Source organism: Pelobates fuscus, chromosome 11 (assembly GCF_036172605.1).
Source record: "Pelobates fuscus isolate aPelFus1 chromosome 11, aPelFus1.pri, whole genome shotgun sequence".
In the NCBI taxonomy this organism is placed as follows: domain Eukaryota; kingdom Metazoa; phylum Chordata; class Amphibia; order Anura; family Pelobatidae; genus Pelobates; species Pelobates fuscus.
Window position 1 is genome coordinate 14,853,949 of NC_086327.1, and position 22,661 is coordinate 14,876,609.

Here is a 22,661-nt window from a genome sequence, read left to right on the forward strand (position 1 = left end):
AGTTAGATGAGGTTTTATGGACTAAATTTCATTCTGAATATAAAATAAAATAAAAAATAGAATAAAATGAAACTCTTATTCTTCAATTCTAGAAGTAAAAGGGTTAAACTAATATTTTTAAGTCTTTCTATGCACAATAATCTTTTGTTAAATTCTTCTAATTTCTGCTACTGTTTGATGCTGTTGACAAGCAATCAGACTTCATACCTCGTAGCATGCACTAATAATGGGCATACTCCCACAGAATGAGTAGGGACACTGGGCTGTATAAGACAGCTGCTCATTGAAGGAGTGTGCACTTGTTCACATAGTATCACATTTTATTCTTCCCTGTTATATTATTGGGGTACTCAATAATGATCAGACTAGTATTGCAGTTGGATATGAATGATAATATGGTAAAGCGCTACGGAATCTGTTGGCGCTATATAAATGGCAATAATAATAATAATAATAAATTGACGAGCTCCATAATAGAATGCTCCCATAATCTCGTCTCCAGAAGTTACCTCTATACATCAGATATCTGTTTCCCCAACATGATCAAATTCCTTAATACGACAAGTATTTGTTAAACCCTACCTTCAGTAAAAATAAGATTGGTCTATTTCTGTGATTAAATACACATCTCACCTATAAGTTTAGTACTTTATTTCATTTAGACATTTAGAACATATGCCTTGTACATAATAAGACAAACTATGCTTTAATCATCTATGACGTTTTAAATCTATATCTAAACATTTTCATATTTTGGTAACTCATCAATCTTTGTCTCTTTGACTTGAAGGTAGTCTTGAACTTTGGGCTGCAACAACAAAACGAAACATATTATAGTCTGTTGACGTTTATAACTTACACTCAAACCAAGTTCATTTAATCAAATATAATATTTAGTTGAAGAGAGTGACTTAAAGGGACACTATAGTCACCTGAACAAGTTTAGCTTAATGAAGCAGTGTTGGTGTATAGAACATGCCCCTGCAGCCTCACTGCTCAATCCTCTGCCATTTAGGAGTTAAATCCCTTTGTTTATTAACCCTAGTCACACCTCCCTGCATGTGACTTGCACAGCCTTCCATAAACACTTCCTGTAAAGAGTGCCCTATTTAGGCTTTCTTTATTGCAAGTTCTGTTTAATTAAGATTTTCTTATCCCCTGCTATGTTAATAGCTTTCTAGCCTCTGCAAGAGCCTCTTGTACGCGATTAAAGTTCAATTTAGAGATTGAGATACATTTATTTAAGGTAAATTACATCTGTTTGAAAGTGAAACCAGTTTTTTTTTCATGCAGGCTCTGTCAATCATAGCCAGGGGAGGTGTGGCTAGGGCTGCATAAACAGAAACAAAGTGATTTAACTCCTAAATGACAGTGAATTGAGCAGTGAAATTGCAGGGGAATGGTCTATACACTAAAACTGCTTTATTTAGCTGAAGTAATTTAGGTGACTATAGTGTTCCTTTAACACTTAGATTATCTAATATATTAGAATAATTTACAGTTATAAATCAACTGTTAGTTTAGATAGAAAACCTTGTTCTAACAATCAAACAACAGTTGTCTATAAGCGGGGGGGGGGGGGGGGGGGGTGAGTGGGGGTTTGGCATTGGGGCCAAAAACAAATGAATGGACTTCTTTTTGTGAACAAAACCCTCAGATTTCATATATGGTATGCAATACATCTAGATTTGAGAGATAAAGACTGCTGAAATTTCAAGTTGTGCATATACTCTTCATTGCTACCTCCATTAGTATGATCTGTAATGGAACATCCACAGAGATCTGTCCATGCTTAGGAGACAGACTCACAGACTCCACTGATCAGTGACAACTGAAGTGTGCTTTGGATATCATGGCCAAGGCCAGTCCAGGCATGGAGAGCTTAGAGTAAGCAGTCCATCACCCCATGCACAAATCCACACAGTGCAGGACTTGCAAAGGTCCTACACAATTTCTACCTGCTGCCTTACTCCCGCAGAACTGTGCAGACATACATCTTAACATACCTCCTGATATTTTAATTTTTAGAAGAATTGATTGAGGGTGCATCCCAAGACCCATTTTCCAACCCTTCCTTGTTAGTGGTCTAGGGGGTAATATTCCCCCTACCACTCTGCCAGCCCTGCCATGTCTATACCTTGTGTTTTTATTCATTTATAATAAAAATATTAATTTTATATTGATTTGTGCATACTCTGTAAATTACTAAGGCCCCATGGTTACTGAACAGGAAATTGGTATATGGTGCCAGCAGATAAATGACTCCAGAAAATCTTAAAAAGATGGTGCTGTAAATTGTCAAGAAGTGCAGTGGTGTTAAGTGTGTTTTATACCTCCCTCTGCTGTACATTCAAGCCCAGCAAATTCTGTAAATCGATATTGACAGCCCCCTATTCAAATTTTATATATGCGCTATAAAGTCCTCATTAAATGTTTTTTTTTTATAAATAAAGTAATAAAAAAAAGAATAGCGACATGTCACCTTCAATCTGTCATACTCGGGAGAAATATTCTCCTTTTGAAGATCGGCATACAGAGCATCAGGCGGGTGACTAGTCTAGAAATAGAAATTGAGATTATATTTTGTATATCTTTCCCTGACAAACTGAACCAATTAGGGAACTCTTATAACTTTGTACTAATGTAGACAATAATAGGACAATGAGAGCTCCAGAAACAATTCTATTAAATAGAACAACAGTTCTATCCTAAATCCTCAATGAAGTCAAAGTTAAACATCATTGAATATTTGAAAAAGAACAAAGATGTTTGGAAAGCAGTGATTTTGCTGAATGTTTTGCATGCCTTGGACTCTTTGTGTTCCAAAATGTACATGACTGTTAGCAAATCATTTCCTAAATATTCTACAAAACGCAGGTCATGTATTTTTGGGGTATTGTGGGATATACATAGAGCTCCAGACACAAGAGACAGTGCAACATAATAAATATTGCAGAGACAGAGCAAATCTGAGGATAATGTGAGTTTAATGTGTCTTGGATAAGGGTCATAAATCTTACCTTTGTGCAATTTCTCATACAGCCTAAAAATTCTTGACACTTTCCACACCTAGCACAGGCAAGCAATAAAAATAGATGTTTATTTATTTTTAATTTTTTTTAAAAAACATTGAATAGCAAAAAACACGTATGTATGACATTTCCCAATTTAAATTATTTATATTTCAACATCACTTACACATCAAAATCAGACATACTCTCTCTTAAAGGAACACACTGTAATGGTTATAGTTTAGGATGTTCCGTGGCACCCTTCTGCGCCCCCTCCTCCCCACACCTAATAAAGAACAATTTGAATCCTCAGTCTTAGCACGTTCTGTAGCTGGAAGCTCTGTTCACTGAGCTATTCTTCTGCTCTCAGCCAATGTGCTGGCCCTGCATGGTGGGGTTTAGCACAGGCGAGTAAATTCAAATAAAAACTCCTAGCCGGTTCGTGCTCTCCATTTAAGCTAAATTTGGCACCTGGTGGACCTCTGGGTAAGAAACCAAACTGTTCATAAACATTCTTAAACGGTTTGACTACTTACATTGGGAGGCACTCGTGTCAACATAACCACAACAACAAGATGAGGTTGTTATGGCGCTTGAAGTGTTTTGTGGCATAATGAACTAATGAATCAGCTATTAGAGAATCTCCCAAAGACTATTGAAGATCATCATTTGTGCTTTTCTGAGCTTCAATGTTATGTTTCTTTTAATATTTAGAAGTTCAAACTGGAATAAACACACTCTGCTCAACAAGTTGTAGAATTTGAAAGTCTTGCGGAAAATGTCATGTAGTCTGCCAAGCTGAAAATCATGGAATTAACTTTTCATCAAGACCTATATCAAGGACGTTTTAACACTTTGTGAATATTCTAAAAAGGAAGGGTTTGATCAGAGTTAGTCAATTCAAAAAGAGACGAGACACGTTACCTCCAGTAAATGCATCCAACCAGTGCAAACAGAATAAGAACGATTATTCCAGTCACAACAAAGATCAGGGTGTTTGAGTAGATTTCAACAGCTGTAGGAGATAATGACACATACATAAAATTATAAAAATGTTCAAAACTATTACACTTTCTACATGAGCAGCAACTGAGGGTTACATTTTGAATCTATAGTGGCTCTCTCAATGAATTTGTAGCAGACATTCTCCATTATATTTTTCTCATGATTTTTTACAAGAGATGTTTTGAACCATTCTAAATGTTTCACAATGAAAGAAAAGGACTTAAATGAACACTCCCACCCAGCGATGTATTTACCTCGAGGCTGACAAGGCATTTGCCTTGGACGGCACTTTCAGGGGGGCAGCAAAAAATCCCGCCCTCAAAACGCCCTGTCAAATGTGTTGACAGCCTCCCCGAGGCTGGCATGGGCTGATGTGGGAGACGGGCGGCAAAGGGAGCACTTTCCCCTGAACTCTTTCCAGCTCAGCTCCCTCACGCGCACCGCAGTGATGCCAGATCTGAAATATGACGTCACTCCGGCTCCGGCTCCGGCATCACTAAGAGGCGCGCGAGGGAGCCGAGCAGGAAAATAAAATTGTGAGTGTGTTAGTGTGTGTGTTTGTTAGTGTGTCTGATTGTGAGAGTGTGTGTGTGTGTGTGTGTCTGATAGTGAGAGTGTGTGTGTCTGTTAGGAGAGTGTGTGTGTGTTTCTGTTAGTGAGTGTGTGTGTCTGATAGTGAGAGTGTGTGTGTCTGTTAGTGAGAGTGTGTGTGTCTGATAGTGAGAGTGTGTGTGTCTGAAAGTGAGAGTGTGTGTGTGTCTGTTAGTGAGAGTGTGTGTGTCTGATAGTGAGAGTGTGTGTGTCTGATAGTGAGAGTGTGTGTGTGTCTGTTAGTGAGAGTGTGTGTGCCTGTTAGTGAGAGAGTGTGTGTGTCAGTTAGAGTGTGTGTATCAGTATGTGTGAGTCTGTTGGTGAGTGTTAGTATGTCTGCTAGTAAGAGTGTGTGTGTCTGTTAGTGAGAATATGTGTGTATGTCAGTGTGTGTATGCATGTCTGTCACTGAGAGTGTGTGTCTGTCACTGAGTGTGTATGTGTTTTTGTCAGTGTGTGTCTGTCAGTGAGTGTGTGTGTCTGACACTGAGTGAGTGTGTGTCTGTCAGTGAATTATTTTATTGCAAAAGCTAGAAAGATTTGAGCATGCAAAAAATACAGCATATAAATGAGTAAATGAGGACAAAATCTATTGAATGCATGAAAGTTGTATTGTCATTTAAGCTAATTTAAGTTGTTATGGGGTGGGCATGCACAGGTGGTTTCTTACCTTAAGCTGCTTTGCAAAAAAGTGTCTCTAAAGTTGGGGCTACAGCACCCAGCAACTCTGCCTCCTGGCTTCCTTCCTCTCTGCACGGCAATATAAGGAAGCGATACTTACGTAACACATGCTATTTATCTCAATTGGTGTCAATTGATATGCTGAGAGATTCAGCTGAAGCTGCTATTACCAGCTGCTATTACCAGCTGCTATTACCAGCTGCTTGGCTAATGCACTGCGGAGAGAAAGGAAGCCTGGTGGCAAGGTACCAGATGCCAGAGCACCAACCGAGAGGTTAAACCTTTAATAAACAGTTTGGCTAATGTTTTAGAGGATATGGAGTTGGGAGGAAGGATTAATGAAGTGGGAGGAAGTGGTAAAAAGATGTTTACATATTTTCAATTCCTCCAGCAATCACTAGTGAACGCTATGAGGAAAAAGGCATTGTTTATAGAGCCTCTTGTTGTCTTGCAGGATCCACCATAGACAATCGTGTTGAACTCTCATGCATTTGCAACACTAATGAGTACAACACTAATGTTGGCTTCTGGCTGGCAGGCCAATAATGCACGCTTTATTCATTGCAAAACAGTGATGATCCTTCTAGCTACTGAGTAAATTGAAATAATAAGAAAGGTATTACAAGCAACAAGTGCCAAATACACACAACACTCCCTGTGTATCAAAATAAAAAATAATACTTATACATGTACAGGTATATATAGGAGATGTCCCATGTAGTCAATTGCTACAATAATAAAAAAAAGTACATAGTATAGACTGTACATTCAGAAAAAGGAAATATGGAGGTGATTGAATACACTCACGGATTGCAGAGCCGTACCAGGCTCTGTATATAGTGCCCAAGGGTGCCTCAAAAAGGCTCTGTTGGAGAATCCTGGGTGATATTCCCCAGAAGTAGGAAAACAGCAGCAGAATGATGATAAAAATAGTAGATTTATTATAAATGAAAATTAAAATAGTAACTGTGCAGGTCCCATATGGTGACACACAGAATCACAGTCATGCAGACGCGTTTCAACTCAGTCCGAGTTTTCATCAGTGCATAAAACATCCAGCTGCTGTTCCGTTTTAAATTCTCCGCTTTTCTGATTGCCGGTCACGTGGGCGGAAGTTCGGGTGTCCGGCGTCTTACATCACTAGCCTAAAATGGGCAAATGCACTGAACACAATTAAGCTGGAAAATGAGCGCCGAAATACCGGAAGTGATGTCAGACGCCGGCCACCCGAACTTCCGCCCACGTGACCGGCAATCAGAAAAGCGGCGAATTTAAAACGGAACAGCAGCTGGATGTTTTATGCACTGATGAAAACTCGGACTGAGTTGAAACGCGTCTGCATGACTGTGATTCTGTGTGTCACCATATGGGACCTGCACAGTTATTATTTTAATTTTCATTTATAATAAATCTACTATTTTTATCATCATTCTGCTGCTGTTTTCCTACTTCTGGGGGATATCATCCAGGATTCTCCAACAGAGCCTTTTTGAGGCACCCTTGGGCACTATATACAGAGCCTGGTACGGCTCTGCAATCCGTGAGTGTATTCAATCACCTCCATATTTCCTTTTTCTGTATGTACAGTCTATACTATGTACTTTTTTTATTATTGTAGGAATTGACTACATGGAACATCTCCTATACATACCTGTACATGTATAAGTATTATTTTTTATTTTGATACACAGGGAGTGTTGTGTGTATTTGGCACTTGTTGCTTTTAATACCTTTCTTATTATTTGACTTTATGGTGTTGGGGAACACCTCTTTCACTCCAGAACTGTGCTACTACTTTACTGTGCAAGTGCCATTCACTTTTTATTTTCTTACTGAGTAAATTGGCCCAATATCCAGTTCTGCTATCTACAATTACTCCCGAATCTGATTTGTCAAATTATTTACCTATCAAAGTAAAAAAATAAGGTATGATGTTGACGTTTTAAAGGGACACTATAGGCACCGAGACCACTTTAGCTCATTGAAGTGGTCTGGGTGCACTGTCTCAGGTCCTCTAACTTGCAAAGCTAGTTATTGCAGTTTTAGGAAACTGCAATAATTAGCTTAGAGGGTTAACTCCATCTCTAGTGGCTGTCTACCACACATCCAATAGAGGGACTTCCGGGCCATTAGGCAATTTTTTGTCGCCTAACTGATGCTTGACATCCTCACGCTATGCATGTGGATGTGCACATCACCAAAAACCCCACAGGAAAGCATTGTATAATGCTTTACTATGGGGAAATCCTAATCCGAGAGTGGGCATTGTTGCGAAGGCGGACCTGAGCTAGTGCCGCTAGTTTCTCAGCTGCAATATTACTGTATAGTCACTTATTTTATCCCAAAAAACAAATATCTAATTTTACGGTCATCCGCAAATAACAAATATTATTTAATTTTACTGTCATTCAGAAATAACAAATATTGTCTAGTTTTACTGTCATCTGTTAATGTTGATATTTGGCTCCAAGTGCAATCTTAGTGTTTTGCAGATGTTGATAAACCACTTGACCTTTGTTCTTACGCTTTATCATGATCACATATATATCACACTAGGTCAATACCAAAATAAGTGGTCTTGTGACTCCTTTATAAAAGACATGTCCCTTCTCTCTGGTACTATATTGTTGCTTCATCATATAGGTAAACCTAATATAAAATACATAAAAAATTGAGGAAACGCCTTTATCTGAAATGTGATGCCTTATTCACATGTACATTAAATTCAAAAAAATATAGTTGATTAATGTTTTATCAGAATGTATTCCAGAATCATAAGCTTCCTATTAACTATATAACTACTTCATATTTACTTATATAAATCAGTTTCAGTAATAATAATGTAAAATCTTCAAATCGTTATTAATGTACCCACCATACAGTATTATGCTATGTATTGTTGTTTTTTTTATATCTAGGTGGAGTACATATAAGTTGAAGAAACAGTGTGAATAAGTATTTACTTTGTTATTTTCTTGTTCTCACCCACAATTTGGAGCGCCCCCTATCTGTTTTTATTTTCAGTAATAATAATAGTGACGGGTTTAGAGACTGAATTCCCAACTTCATTATGAATATCATAGAGGTAATATCCAGATAATGCAGATGTGATGGTATGCAGAAGAATATTTTGTTTATTCTCATGAAATAACGTGAAGCCATTCCAATACCAGATATAGCGTTTCAGCTCTGGATTACTTATCCAGAAATCATGTCCACGTTCCATTGTGTCACCTTCAATAAAGTTGTATGTTGGACTGTTGATTCTGACTCCTTTTGCACAATCTATTGTATCAATTTATAACCCAAGTCAATGTTTTTCCCCAAACCCAACAAATAGCAAATGTAAGTAATTACAAATAAAACATACAATAACCAACAGACATCAATTTTAAAATATTCTGAAAATACCAAACTAAACAATAAAGGTCACAAATAATAACTAACCTTGACTGTGATGTGTACTGTGCACATTGTATGGATGTTCAGATGGTTTCACCTTCTAAAAACACCATGACCTTGATTTCTTAAGGCTAACATGAAAAAAAATGTTACGACTAGCTATAAGTTAAGCCCTCCACTACCGAGCGGTTTGCAAAAAAAAAAATTAACACCTTCAGAATCGGAGGATTTGGGGGTCCTGAAAAGTAATGTTTAAATGGATTTTTTGCAGTATGCTCGCGTAGCACATTATTTAATGGAAACCAAAACTAACATTTTGTTTGGACAGAAAAACATTTCAAACTCATTTACATATTATATCATATATATATATATATAAACAAAATCCAAATAGGTTATGGTGGAGAATAATTGTGATTGAGAACCACTTCCACCTGAAGTCTGTGGATTGTTAATACAATGTAAAATAAAAATCTGCACACCAGTCAAGCCATAAGACTTGCTTTTCCCACAGAAATCACAAATCTGCAGTGATGTTACTACCGCAAAGGATTCTGGGTGGGCATATGCAAATTAGTTTAACAAAGAATCACATTTTCTGCTCATTCCATTTAAAACATGGATTCCTTTGAGTCTGTGTCTTCTGTAAATTTGCATGTTCAGGTGAGTGCAGCTCTCTTGGTTTCATTTATATATTTGGGAGTTCAGGCCAACTCCTTGGTTTTGCACCCCTCTCTGTCACAGGTGCCTAATTCCAGGGTCCTATTTAGCCTTGACTTGCAGAGAGTCTTAGTAAGAAAGTATTTCCTAAGTAAGTGGATTAATCTCATAATAGCAAGCATTAGGCTGCTAGAATAGGACCTGCCAAAAATGGGGTACATTGACACAGATAGTAGATGTGGCTTACATGAAAAAATCCTACTAGTGGCTGGAAAAGGCAGGACTGAAAGACAGCACTGAGGCACTAACGCTAGCAGCACAGGAACAGGCAATCAGCACCAGATCAATAGAAGCTGGAGTCTACCTTACCAAGCAAGACAGTGCAAAGAGGTCTCTGAGACAATCCAGCACCTAGTAGCCGGATGCAAGATGTTAGCAGGAACAGGATACACGGAGAGACACAACCAAGTTGCTGGGATTTTGTACTGAAACGTCTTTACAGAATATGGATTGGACCTGCCTAAGTCCAGATGGGAGATACAACAAAGGGTAGTTGAGAATGACAGAGTTAGGATCCCGTGGGACTTCAAGATCCAAACAGATAAGCAAGTGCTGGCCAACCAACCCAACATCGTGGTGGTAGACAAGGAACGAAAGACTGCAGTCGTGGTGGATGTGGCAATACCCAGACTATAACATCAGGAAGATGGAACATGAGAAGATGGAGAAATACCAAGGACTGAAAGAAGAACTAGAAAGGATATGGAGAGTGAAGGTAGTAGTAGTCCTAGTTGTGATAGGAAGACTCCGAAGTTGGGTGAGTGGTTTCAACAGATTCCATGTGAGACATCTGAGATCACTGTCCAGAAGAGTTCTAGGAACAGCTAAGATACTGCGCAGACCCCCCAAACTCCCAGGCCTCTGATAGAGGACCCGAGAATGAGGAATAAACATACCACCAAGGAGGGGTGAGAAAATATTTTTTTTTAATATATATATATATATATATATATATATACATGCACAATCTGATACACGCACACATATACACACTTTCATGTACACACCCACTGATACAACTTTAGTCACTGATACATACATGCACATACAAATAAGTAAATAATTTGACAAATCATATTTGGGAGTAATTGTAGATAGCAAAACTAAATATTGGGCCAGTAGCAGTTTTGCTATGTATAAAGTGTGCATTATTGGTATATATATGTATATTTGTTTCACAAGATCGCCTCCTGTATCAGCTGTCTTAGTTGCATGCCACTGAGCAAAACTCATTTCATTTGCAACTGTAGACCAGAGCAATCAATTAAGACACTGGAATTGAGACACCTGGATCTATATGCTGTATATATGAATGAATACGCGCTCATCCGCATGATATTGAGCGGGTCCCCAATATTCACAAGATTGCCTCCTGTGTTAGTTGCACACCACTGAGCAAAATTTACTTTGTTTGCAACTGTAGACCAGAGCAATCAATTAAGGCACGGGAATTAAAATACCAAGCACTAACATTCTATAGTTGACTCACAACAACTCCTAGCAGCATTAATTTTCAAAGGATACAGTAATAGGGGATTTATTTCATACATCTTCCTTACCACTATTAGCTTCCCGATAACAAGTGCTTGATATCTGGGGCTTGCTATTTTGGTTCTCCCCATGTATCCCTTTACTTCCACTTTTCTCTCAACACCCATCTCCTTACTCTAAGCGATTTATATATACATCGGACACTTTTGTGTAACTCCTATAACTTAGATACCCCTACATCAGGGTGATAATCTGTAACTGTATGCATAGGATACCATTACCTTCAGTTACATCTCTACCACATCTCCCTGATAAACATCCGATCCAACTATTGGTTAGATCGACTACTTTTCCAGCAACATTGTATCAGGTAGCAAAGATTTAACATTATTAATATATTTAAGTTCATAGTGTTATGAACTTAAATATATGTATGTGGGACATAAAATGTACTCTTGGTTTGAAGCTCTTGGCCTTTTTGTTAACTAACAACACGCTTAAATATATAGAAATTTACTTGTTCTAGTGATTAATGCTCTCTTGTTATAGAGTTTAAAATTCACTTTAGTTTAACTTCTTGTTAAGGTGTGATACTTACACTTGATGTCTAGCCTGGTAGAACTCTGACTTATTATTCCATTGTGATGAACAGCTGAGCACACTATCTGAGTATTGTGATCATTCGATGAAGGAGTATAGATTAGCTCTGATACAGATGTCCATCCTCCACCGGTGAAGTTACTTTTATTTGTGTTGCCATGCTGACCACCCTTGTTCCACCCGATAGTAGGAGCGTTGGACTGACAGGTATGTTCAACTTTACAGGTAATGGTGATTGGTTGTCCTTCAATCATGTCTCCACTCCACTGAATAACTGGATCATGAGGTTTTTCTGAAAATAAGTTTAAAAATGTTTGTTTTGATTACTGAAAGTGAGTGCGTAATCAGAATTAGAAATTCAGCGCAGCCTTTGTTGAAAATTAAACCGTTTTTTACATAAAGCCTGTGTGAGTCACAGCCAGGTGAGTTTGGCTTGGGACCTTCATATACAGTGAACTAAAGTAGAGAGGACAACAGAAAACAGTGGAGCGCTTCAATGTTTTCTATTGTCATTTCACGTGTTTGTGTGTTTTTGGAGAATTACACATACCTTGTAGTAGCAGCTTTATAATTACAGTTTGATTATACAGATTTCAAATTGTTTTACAAATGCTGGTTTTAACACACACCACTTTTATTGTAAAGTAGAGAGGGCCATTGTTCAAGAATTTTATTTGGACCCCCCTCTCGCAAGGATGGAAAAAAAAAGATAGATCCCTATCTGTCGTACAACCCCAACACTGATTTGCCAGCTGCGGGTCTACAATTTGCCTTTCCTTGCAGGGTTGTATTTAGCACTGTGCAGTATTTGCATGCTTGAATGTAAGCATGTTTTTAGTATGTGTGTGTGAATGCAGGTGTGTGTTTGTGTGTAGAGTTATGGGCTTTTTCATATACTGTTGCCATTTGAAAGATGTGGTTTACTTGTGGGTAGTGTTTGCTTTCGAATGTAAGTGTGTGTCTGTATGTAGTGTTGATGTGTGAATACAGGGGTGTATTTGTGTGTAGTGTAATGAGCTTGAATGATGGGATTTGTGCACATATACATATACACTGCCACGCACATTCACTGATACACACACACAGACACACATTGACACACATCCAAACAGAGACACACAAATACACACACAGACACATGCAGATACACAGACACATGCAATGACACATATACAGATGCAAACACTGACATATACAGATACACAGGGACACACAGATACACAGGGACACACATTGACACACATACAGACACACAAAAAGAAAGACCTATGCAAAGATGCACAGACAGACACAGATAGATACACAGACACAGATGCAAAATGTACAAAGATAGTTGGCACAAGTAAGTGACCATAAAACCTTTTATGAATACGAATAAACAGTAACAACATCCTTAACGCATTTCGTCTATACAGACTTTATCAAATGGGAAAAAAAATATTTGTCTTCATTATATTATTATTATTATTATAATTATTATTATTATGATATTTATAGAGTGCCGTCAAATTCCGCAGCGCTTTACAATGGGTGGACGAACAGACATGTAGTTGTAACCAGACAAGTTGGACACACAGGAACAGAGGGGTTGAGGGCCCTGCTCAATGAGCTTACATGCTAGAGGGAGTGGGGTAAAATGACACGAAAAGGTAAGGATAGTATTAGACTAGTGACAGTTGCAGAAGAGGAATCAGTTGGGAGCTATTAACAGTTTAATTGATACGCTTTTATGAAGAAGTGGGTTTTTAACGATTTTTTGAAGGAGTGGAGACTGGGTGAGCATCTAACGGAGGAGGGAAGCGAGTTCCACAGGAACGGTGCAGTCCTCGAGAAATCTTGAAGGCGAGCATCAGAGGTGGGAGTACGGACAGAAGATAGACGTAAGTCTTCAGCAGATCGTAAGGGCCTGGATGGGACATACTTGTGTAAAAGGGAGGATAGATAGGTGGGCGCAGCATTATGTAGAGATTTGAAAGCAAGAATCCGAATTTTAAATTGAGCTATAGATTTTATAGGAAGCCAATGTAGGGACTGACAGAAGGGTGAGGCATGGGAGGTGCGGGCAGACAGGAAGATGAGTCTCGCTGCCGCATACATTATGGACTGTAACGGCGCAAGTTGGGAGCACGTAAGACCACTGAGAAGCGGATTACAGTAGTCAAGGCGAGAAAGGGCAGTGGAATGGACCAACACCTTAGTCGCATCTGGTGTTAAGTAGGGGCGGATGCGCGCAATGTTTTTGAGATGGAAATGACAGGATTTGGCGATAGATTGAACATGAGGCTTGAAGGAGAGGTCGGAGTCAAAGAGAACACCTAGGCAGCGAGCCTGCGTGGTGGAGCTGATGGTAGCACCATTGACTTGGAGGGAGACAGACACAGGAGTAACAACACTTGAGGGAGGAAAGACCAGAATTTTGGTCAAGTTGAGTTTAAGGAAGTGGGCAGCCATCCAGTTAGAAACAGCAGAGAGGCAGTCAGAGACACTAGTCAAGAGGGACGGGGAGAGATCAGGAGAGGATAGGTAGATTTGCGTGTCATCTTCATAGAAATGATATTGGAAGCCAAAGGAGCTAATGAGTTTACCAAGGGAGGCAGTATAGATGGAGAACAGTAGGGGACCAAGGACTGAACCTTGGGGGACACCAACAGAGAGGAGTTGGGGAGAAGAAGCAGAGCCAGAGAAAGAAACACTGAAAGAGCGCTGGGAGAGGTAGGAGGAGCACCAGGAGAGAGCAATATCTTGTAGACCGATATTGCGGAGGATGAGAAGAAGCTGTTGATGATCAACAGTGTCAAAAGTCGCAGACAGGTCAAGGAGAATTAGGATAGAGTAGTGACCACGAGATTTTGCAGTGAGTAGATCATTGGATACTTTGGTCAGTGCCGTTTCCACAGAGTGCTTAGCGCGGAAACCAGACTGAAGCGGGTCTAGCAGAGAGTTGGACTCGAGGAAGTCTGTCAATCTCGCAGACACAATTCTTTCAAGGATCTTGGATGCAAAAGGCAGTAGCAAGATAGGATGATAGTTGGATGGGGAGTTAGGGTCAAGATTAGGCTTCTTTAGAATTGGGGTTACAATTGCATGTTTGAAGGGCGATGGAAATATACCAGAGGAGAGAGAGAGATTGAGAATTTTAGTGAGTGGTGGAGAAAGAGAAGAAGACAGAGTACGGATGAGATGTGAGGGAATTGGATCTAGGGAGCAGGTGGTGGGGCGGGAGGACTGGATCAGAGCAGAAACCTCTTCCATTGTAGCGGGTGCGAATGAACATAGAACAGCAGAGGGAGTGAAGTTAGGGGAAGTATTGTAAGGGGAAGAAGAAAGATGAGAGATCTCTTCTCTGATTGTAGAGATCTTGTCAGTGAAGTGAGTTGCAAAGTCTGAGGCGGTCAAGTTAGTAGGTGGAGGAGGAACAGCAGGGCGAAGAAGAGAGTTAAATAGTCATTTGGGTTCGCGGGAGAGTATGGTTATGAGGGTATTGAAGTAATTAACTTTTGCAGAGGAAGGAGCCAAGCTGTATGAGCTCAGCATAAATTTATAGTGGAGAAAGTCAGATGCACAGTGAGACTTTCTCCAACAGCGTTCAGCAGTTCTGGAGCATTTTTGGAGGTATCGAGTGAGCTTGGTGTGCCAGGGTTGTTGTTGGGGGGGCCTGCGGCGTTTAAATGTACAAGGTGCCATGATGTCTAGTTGAGAGGAGAGGGTGGAATTGTAGAAGGAGGTTGCAGAACTAGGACAGGTGAGGTTTGAGATAGGTAAAAGGAGAGTTTGGAGATTAGTGGAGAAATGCTCTAGGTCAAGACATTGGAGGTTTCTCTGAGAGTAATGTTCAGACGGTGGTGTCAATTGGGTCTTAGGTATGCAATGTCAAAAGTCTGCAGATGGTGGTCAGATAGAGGAAAAGGAATATTGGAGAGATTAGAGGCAGTACAGAGGTTGGTGAAGGCAAGATCAAGACTGTCTGTCACTTACTTGTGCCAACTATCTTTTTAAAAACACGTATATTTTATTTTTACTTCACCTGGCTTTTTATCAAATGTAATTCCAAGTGTATCCGAGGTGGGGATTATTCCACCAATAATTTTATCATAGAGCAGTCTGTTTGCTCTACACTTGTGAGTATATTTTTATCTATTGTATTGGTTATTTTTATATCATATTGTGAGCACTATTAGTTGTTTTTATCTATCCTTCTCCTCAGAGTACATCATTTCGTCTGGAGATCACCAACCACATATCCTTTAAGCAGGAATTATACCACTGTACGCTCTCCACACCTGAGCTGGGCATAGCTCTGTCAAATGTGAGTTTATTATACATATTTTTTATTATTATCAGTCCATACATATTACACTATTGGTTGTCCACATTTTTTGTCTTTCATATATTTGGAACACTTGGACAAAGTCATTGAGGACACCAAATCTTTGCGAAGCACTTAAAATACATTCCTTTGATTTGAGTGAGATTTGACCAATTGGACTTATTTATAATATTTGTAAAGTTTTTCCATTTTGTCTTTTTTTATAATATATACTTTTTTGTCTACCTATTGATTTTTGCTTTTACTAAGAGGGTTAGGAGGATTACCCCTTATTGCGCTGCTGCCTATTTTTCTAGTATTATTAGCACTGACCCTTCTAGAACTCTTTTTTTATATCTAAAATAATGTTATTTAACAAGTGTTATAGCAATCTCGATATTGCCAATCTAATGCTAAAAGACATACAAGGCATACGGCAGATAGGAGTCACTCCTCATCCCTCCCTGACTGTATGACTGTAGGAATTGTATGACCTGTAACGTTTCCATTACTGTTTGGAAGGAATCGAGGGGGCTGTCATTTTCTGGACATTTTCATTTATTACATAGATAGAATTGGTTCCTGGAAGGTAAATTTGTTCATGTACAATCAATTAATTATTCCTAGAATATAAATGTAGGTGAGCAAGACTTTATGGACTAAATTTAGTTTTGCAAAGCAAATGGAAATAAGAGCATGTTTGTGTTAGTAAAAAGAACAAGTTTATTACAGAGACAGACTAAGGTTATTCACTGAGGTGCAAATTGTGAGAAATGCAAATTAACTGAAAGTGAATTTCTGTAATTAGACCAATATAGCCAACCTGGAAACAAATCAAATGTGATGAGATTCTTACCTCTTAATAAAAGTCTGACAGTGTTTCTATGTTCACGATAAGCATTTGATTTTTTATCTATTCCTGGATAATAATAAGCTTCATCTTCCGATCTCACATAATTTATCCTCAGAGAGCAGCTCATTGTTTCTGTGCTCACTAGCGATGTGCGTCCTCTGTATGCACTTAAAGTTTCGGAATTCCCTCTGCTGTTAAAAACCTCTGGATAAGATGTTTTGCGATAGAGATACCAGACAACGTCATCTGACGTAGAGCTCCTAGCACGTGTGAATGAGCAGGGAATCACCACGCAGGAACCAATTAAAGCCTCTATTTGTTTTGGGAAAGTCCAAGTCTGGCTGACGGTAATAGAATGCAAACCTTTTAAAGGAAAAAAAAACATACTTTCATTATTCCATATATTAAATTCATAAATATATACTTTGCCGTGACCTTTAAGGGAACCTGGCACCCAAAACAATCGTTATCAATTTTTAAAGTGGAAAAAAAAAATCTTATCTTGTCCATCCAAATATCTTCATGACTGAAATGTCCTTTTTCATGATTAAATAGGGAATACGTGTGCATGAGTGCAGTAAGGTACTAATGGCCTCAAAAAGACAATTTTTTTTACAGATTTCCAACAGAACTAATGGTCGTCATCTTTTCTTTACTTGTCACTTACTTTCAAGATGAAAAAATTGATCATTTGTGAAATTAATACGATTTTAAATGTTCCCTTCAGGTGAACAGATTGAGCCTATTAATAGGTTTTCAGGTATTTTCTTGATTTTCTTTTCTTTTTTAAATATCACTTTTATCATTTGATGGTCTGCTAGCATTTCAAAAGACAATTTAATCCCTTAAGGAAGGAGCTAATTGTCCAAGTTCTAAACCAACACTAAACCTAACATTTGAGCTATATATCTATTAAGCCATAACGTGATTATTCCATATTTAGTGAACACTCACCTATTATATATCCTTTTTGTTTAGGAGAAATAGGGTTATAATGTTAAATCAAATATGTATACATGAAACATCATTTGATATGAAAAAAAAAATGAAGAAAATAAGAAATTAAGAGAAATTAAGAAGTTTTGCATGGCATTTCATCTGTGAATGTCATAATACTGTTAGCTTTTACTACAAACAATACACATATTTGTATCCCACAAGTAAAACAATGCCCCTGTGTTCAGGTTTCATTGTGTTTGGAAGTTACCGGGTCAAATAAAAAGCTTGCCCAATTCAGTTTTTACACATTGAAATTTCCTAGATTGGTGCGTTGGGTCTATGTTGCTTTTGAGAGTGTATGACAGCATGGGAATTACATTTACTCTCATCGCATACCATTTGCAAAAATATAAAATCAAGGGTATTAAAAATGGGGCATGTCCAGTCTTTTTAGTAGCCAATTAGACACAAACTGAGTTTAAAGTTAGTGCTCATTTTTCTTTTTTGCATATTTCACACAAAAACAGCACATTCACTAATGATATCATCATTATTCATTTTACTGCACTCAAACTATCATATTTGTGTTCAGCGATTCAGTCCAATTCTTTCCCTAGGAAGGCATTGGCAGACTATTGCGCATGCATGGAAATATAATGCAACTAAAATAGTTGAGTTTTATTTGGCTATTTCAGAGGAAGAACCTCCAGTGGCTGTCAGAGTGACATTTAAGCATTTAAACCCTACAATGTAAACATTGCCATTCCTGCAAAATACCAATGTTTTACATTGCAAGATGAAGCAGACAGGGGCATGAGAAGTCCCTTTGAGGGCAAAGTAGCTGAACTTAAGGCATAGCTAGTGTATAAAGCCACCAGTTCACTTTAAGCAGTGATTTTAATAGTGGTTACTAAAGCACAATATTGTAGCCCATGGAGCAGTGCAGCTAAGAGGAATGGGCCTTGACATTGCTAGGAGACAGGCATAGAAGGTGTGTAGTGTGGGGGAATGGCCAGAGAAAATTGGGGTTGGGTTTTGGCTATGGAAGTATATATAGGGGCCATTTTAATTGAATCCTCACTTACATGTTTTTGTCCCACCCTCCCTCCCTTCGTTTATAGCTCCCGTTTGGTCATGGCAGTTGGGAATGGATAGACAAATTGGGGTGTAGGTCATTTGTCAAGATGTAAGATAGTTTTAGTTCGCTAAGAACAGTTAGGTTTGGAAGGGTATTGGTATGTTCGAGCTCGTTAGTAGTTCCGAACCTGGTGTGTGTAGGGTGTATCTCGGCATACCCCTACATCGTGAAACCTAAAAAATCATGCCCTCTGTAGTTTTAGATGTTATTTACATGTTATAATGTGGTATTAATTATTGTTGATGTGGGTCATTGTCTGGGGTAGAATTGTTAAAGGAGTTGGGGCTGATATGTTGATAACAATGACCTTAAATTTTTCAAGTATGTTGACAATGATCTTAAATTTGTATGTGTTTATTTTACATTATTAAAGCTGTGATAATTTTCCAAAAAATAAGGTGCCTTTGTATCCTTGGGGGGTGGGAGGGTAGGGGGAGGGTTGGCCAAGAAGGTGACTATGCATATGTCAATATCTGACCAACTGGGGATTTTTAGTTTAAGTAATCGGGAAAATAATTAGCATTTGTTTTAACGATCAAAACAATATATAAAGGGTGTTAGGTTGTAGTTTCCCAGAAGTCTGTTTGTACTCTCATAAAATTAAGGAAAGAAATATCACTTTATTTCATTTTCATAGGCATTTCATTATATTTTCAAAGGATAAAAATAAATCATTGAAAGTGTTTGACATGTTTCTTTTAACATTTACATAAATGCTCATACCATCTGGTGTTAACTATCTCAAGATAGTGCATAGGGTAAATTCTCTGATAATTTATTTCAACATCTTAAGGAAAAGAAAAAGAATACATTTTATTGAAACTTTACAAATCTATTATATGTATTGTTTACCTGCTTTATTTAATATACCTGAGCCATGGAGCTTAAGTTTCCGAAGTTGAAGGAACCCTCCAAGTACCATAACAACGGCAGTGCGCTGCAGAGATTATAGTGCCAGGATAGCCATTATAACCTGTCAAGCTGTTTTATAATCATTTGACTCCTTACCTGACCTGCTTACACTACAGCTACAGGCTAGCCAGAAGCTCTTTGTCTGAACTACGCTTGGCAGTGCTTTTCTTTGGAGAGTTAAAGGAAGCTTCCAGCTCTCGTAACTGTAGTAGAGTGTGCTGCAGTGGTTATGGTGCTTGGAGTAATCCTTTAATGCTTCACTTTTTTATTGTGATTTGCTTTGCTAACTTCACCTATTTTCTAAATTTTGTTATTTGATATCTGGAGAGGCAGCAAAACAAGTATTTAGCGTATTCTTGTACCTTGCAGAATAATTAAGAGGAACGTCTTGTTGAAGCTCATAATATTGAGTGTGTCTGAGTATGTCAGCCTTTCTGAAGTCTTACATCTTCTTCCAGTCACACCTGAAATGCAAAGAATTCATTATATGGTTTGCTTTTTTGTTTAACCAGTATCCAAAGTTTGGAATTACATCGAAATACATCTGCTAAGCTTGTCATATTGTAAGCAAAAATACAGTGAAATCTTCTGTATGAACAAAATAGAGTTAAAATAACAGTCAGAAACGAAAAATGCCAGTACAATAACACTGACTCATAGGAAGTGAATGAAACTTTATAAACAATATTGCAGAGATATGCATTAAATATAGCAATAATATTCACAGTGCACTCAATGGCAGCATTGTGAACAGGGACACTGTGAATTACACACATATATTTTATGGACTAGGATTAAATATCATTAAAAGAGCAAGTTTATTATGCTACACCCACAGCTGATTTAGTGTTTTAGAACATATCCTACTACATACAGCAAGTCCAGTTCAAATGACCCAAGCTCCACAAGTTGAGACCAGTCTTGTATCCAAAGAGGCAGTACAGGGGCAAATGATCCCCTAGAGAGGCCAGGGGAATTATGTCTACCTGGAAGCAGGGGCTAAATGAGGGGTCATCACCTCTCTGTCCCAAATGCCTGCAACCATATTGTTAAGAAAATGCCAGGGCCACCACTTGTCAAGCCCTCCACACATACAGGGGGAAAGGACATTCCATTGCTTTTTCAAGTAGGAATCAGGACATCAATGCAATGTCATAGCAGAAGCTGCTTGCCTATCACTGGATGCATTTTTTGTAAATTTGTACATCTGTATTTGTGTGGATGTATGAATCAGCCTTTTAGAATTTGTGCTGCTCCTGAGTTTGTTATATATCTATAGCTCTCACAATTCTTATACAGTGTTCTAAAGCGAAGACACTAATGCTGCCTATCACAGTTCATGCAATATCAACTGATGCTGATTCCTATTACATCTAGGCTTAAGTACGCTCCACTAAATAGTCTTCAACAGGCTTCCCCAAACTCTGGCCCTCCAGATGTTGCTGAACTACAACTCCCATGATTCTATGAATGACATAGATAGGCTGAGAATCATGGGAGCTGTAGTTCAGCAACATCTGGAGGGCCGGAGTTTGGGGAAGCCTGGCCTACAACTACGCACCCCAGATCTGAACACCCTAAAATGAAAGAGCCCACTTTTTCAGTTATTTATTATAAAAACAACTACATGGGTCAATTGATTTTTAATCAGTTAAGAAAGAAAAAAAATATTAAATAAGTGTCTCTGAGCATTTTCTATTTTTTTTTACAATTCTTCAAATGTTCTACCTCCATTTCTGTAAGCTCTCCTGAGGTAAGTCCTGCAGTGCATGCTGAGACCATTAGTTGATCACTCTAGGTCAATAAGCTAATCTCTGTAATGCCAAGCTTAGCTCATGCAGAGAGCTTCCAATGGACCCCAGGTAAGAATTGAAGCAATTAGAAAATTGTTTGGCTATTCATATTGGGGGCACCAATGCCAAAGGGAATTTGGATGAAGTTTGGGTTTGGTTGCATTTAGTGAACAAGCTCCTAATATTTTCTATGGATTTAGCATTATGCTTAGCCTATAAGTAAGCTTTGATTATACTTGAATTGCTGCCTGGTTATATTTGTATTTTGGATTCAGACCAGACTCAATAGTAGATATTAAATATTGAAAACAGAATAACTTACATGCCTTCATTGCTTGTCTTTGTAGACTGTGTTTGTTTTCTTAAACAAAGGGAGTTCACAATTAAACTTTCACAACCTCTATTACAATATATCCGTGCTATTACTCAACGGGCACTGGTTCCTTAAAATTAGCAATACATAAAAGAAATTGGTGAGAAATAAAAAATAGTGTTACTATCACCTATGTGGGTCACTCTACAACACATATAAAATGCAACACAAATGCAAATATAGATTGGTGAGAGCACACAATACAAATATGAAATATTACCACAGCTTTAGCACAATATGTAAACATGTAACAAAAAATGGAACAAAACAATCATAGGGTAATCTAGTTTGAACAAGTGCAACAAAATTAATAATTAGTCTCACTCACATGCTGATGAGATATTTTTAAAAAAAATGGCTCAGACTCAAAGCCTTGAATGGAAAGGTGTGATGGGTATTCTTGAGATTGGCTATTTCAACTTTCTTGTAGTCATATTCCCATCATAGATTTCAGGATGCAGGATACAGGAAATATACATTTATTTGACAAATAAAATAATGCACAAAGTATAAACCAAATCTCATACAAAGAAACAATAAAGTCTACCTAACACTTAACACTTGAAGTGTTTTGGTTGCTCCCTTTTTCAAAAGTGTCTTTTCCATTCTGGACATCCAAATCTGCTTGTATATCCAAATTTGCCACGCTTTGCCTTGCCAATCACGGTCTCATCAACTTTCGCTTTCACGTATCTACATTCTTGCGACCTGATTTCCAGGGTCTGTTGTTCTTCCGCTTCGGTCATTGCTGACATCGCATGAGGAGGCTATTTGTGTACTAACATCCTTGTGCCCTGGCGTCATGCGATGAAAATCACATGGGTTGGCAATCGAACATGCCCACAA

The 22,661-nt window shown here is 38.3% G+C and overlaps 1 protein-coding gene across 1 annotated transcript; it reads right to left on the reverse strand.

Moving 5' to 3' along the window:
• Positions 1-636: 636 nt before the first annotated feature.
• Positions 637-21,833, reverse strand: LOC134578188 (sialic acid-binding Ig-like lectin 14). Its single transcript, XM_063437207.1, has 8 exons — positions 21,765-21,833; positions 20,012-20,113; positions 16,664-17,023; positions 11,500-11,793; positions 3,936-4,026; positions 3,021-3,069; positions 2,483-2,557; positions 637-808 (listed from the first exon to the last, which is right to left on the reverse strand). Exons 1-8 carry the CDS (start codon positions 21,772-21,774, stop codon positions 737-739), a joined length of 1,053 nt encoding a protein of 350 aa, XP_063293277.1. The 5' UTR covers positions 21,775-21,833; the 3' UTR covers positions 637-736.
• Between the last annotated feature and the right edge of the window lie 828 nt (positions 21,834-22,661).

Excerpts from the sequence above, each read along its gene's own strand:
- LOC134578188 (XM_063437207.1), bottom strand. Across the intron at positions 4,027-11,499 it reads TACCAGGCTAGACATCAAGT|CTGTTGAAATCTACTCAAAC; the intron begins GTAAGTATCACA and ends TATCTCCTACAG. Across the intron at positions 2,558-3,020 it reads GTATGAGAAATTGCACAAAG|ACTAGTCACCCGCCTGATGC; the intron begins GTAAGATTTATG and ends TTCTATTTCTAG.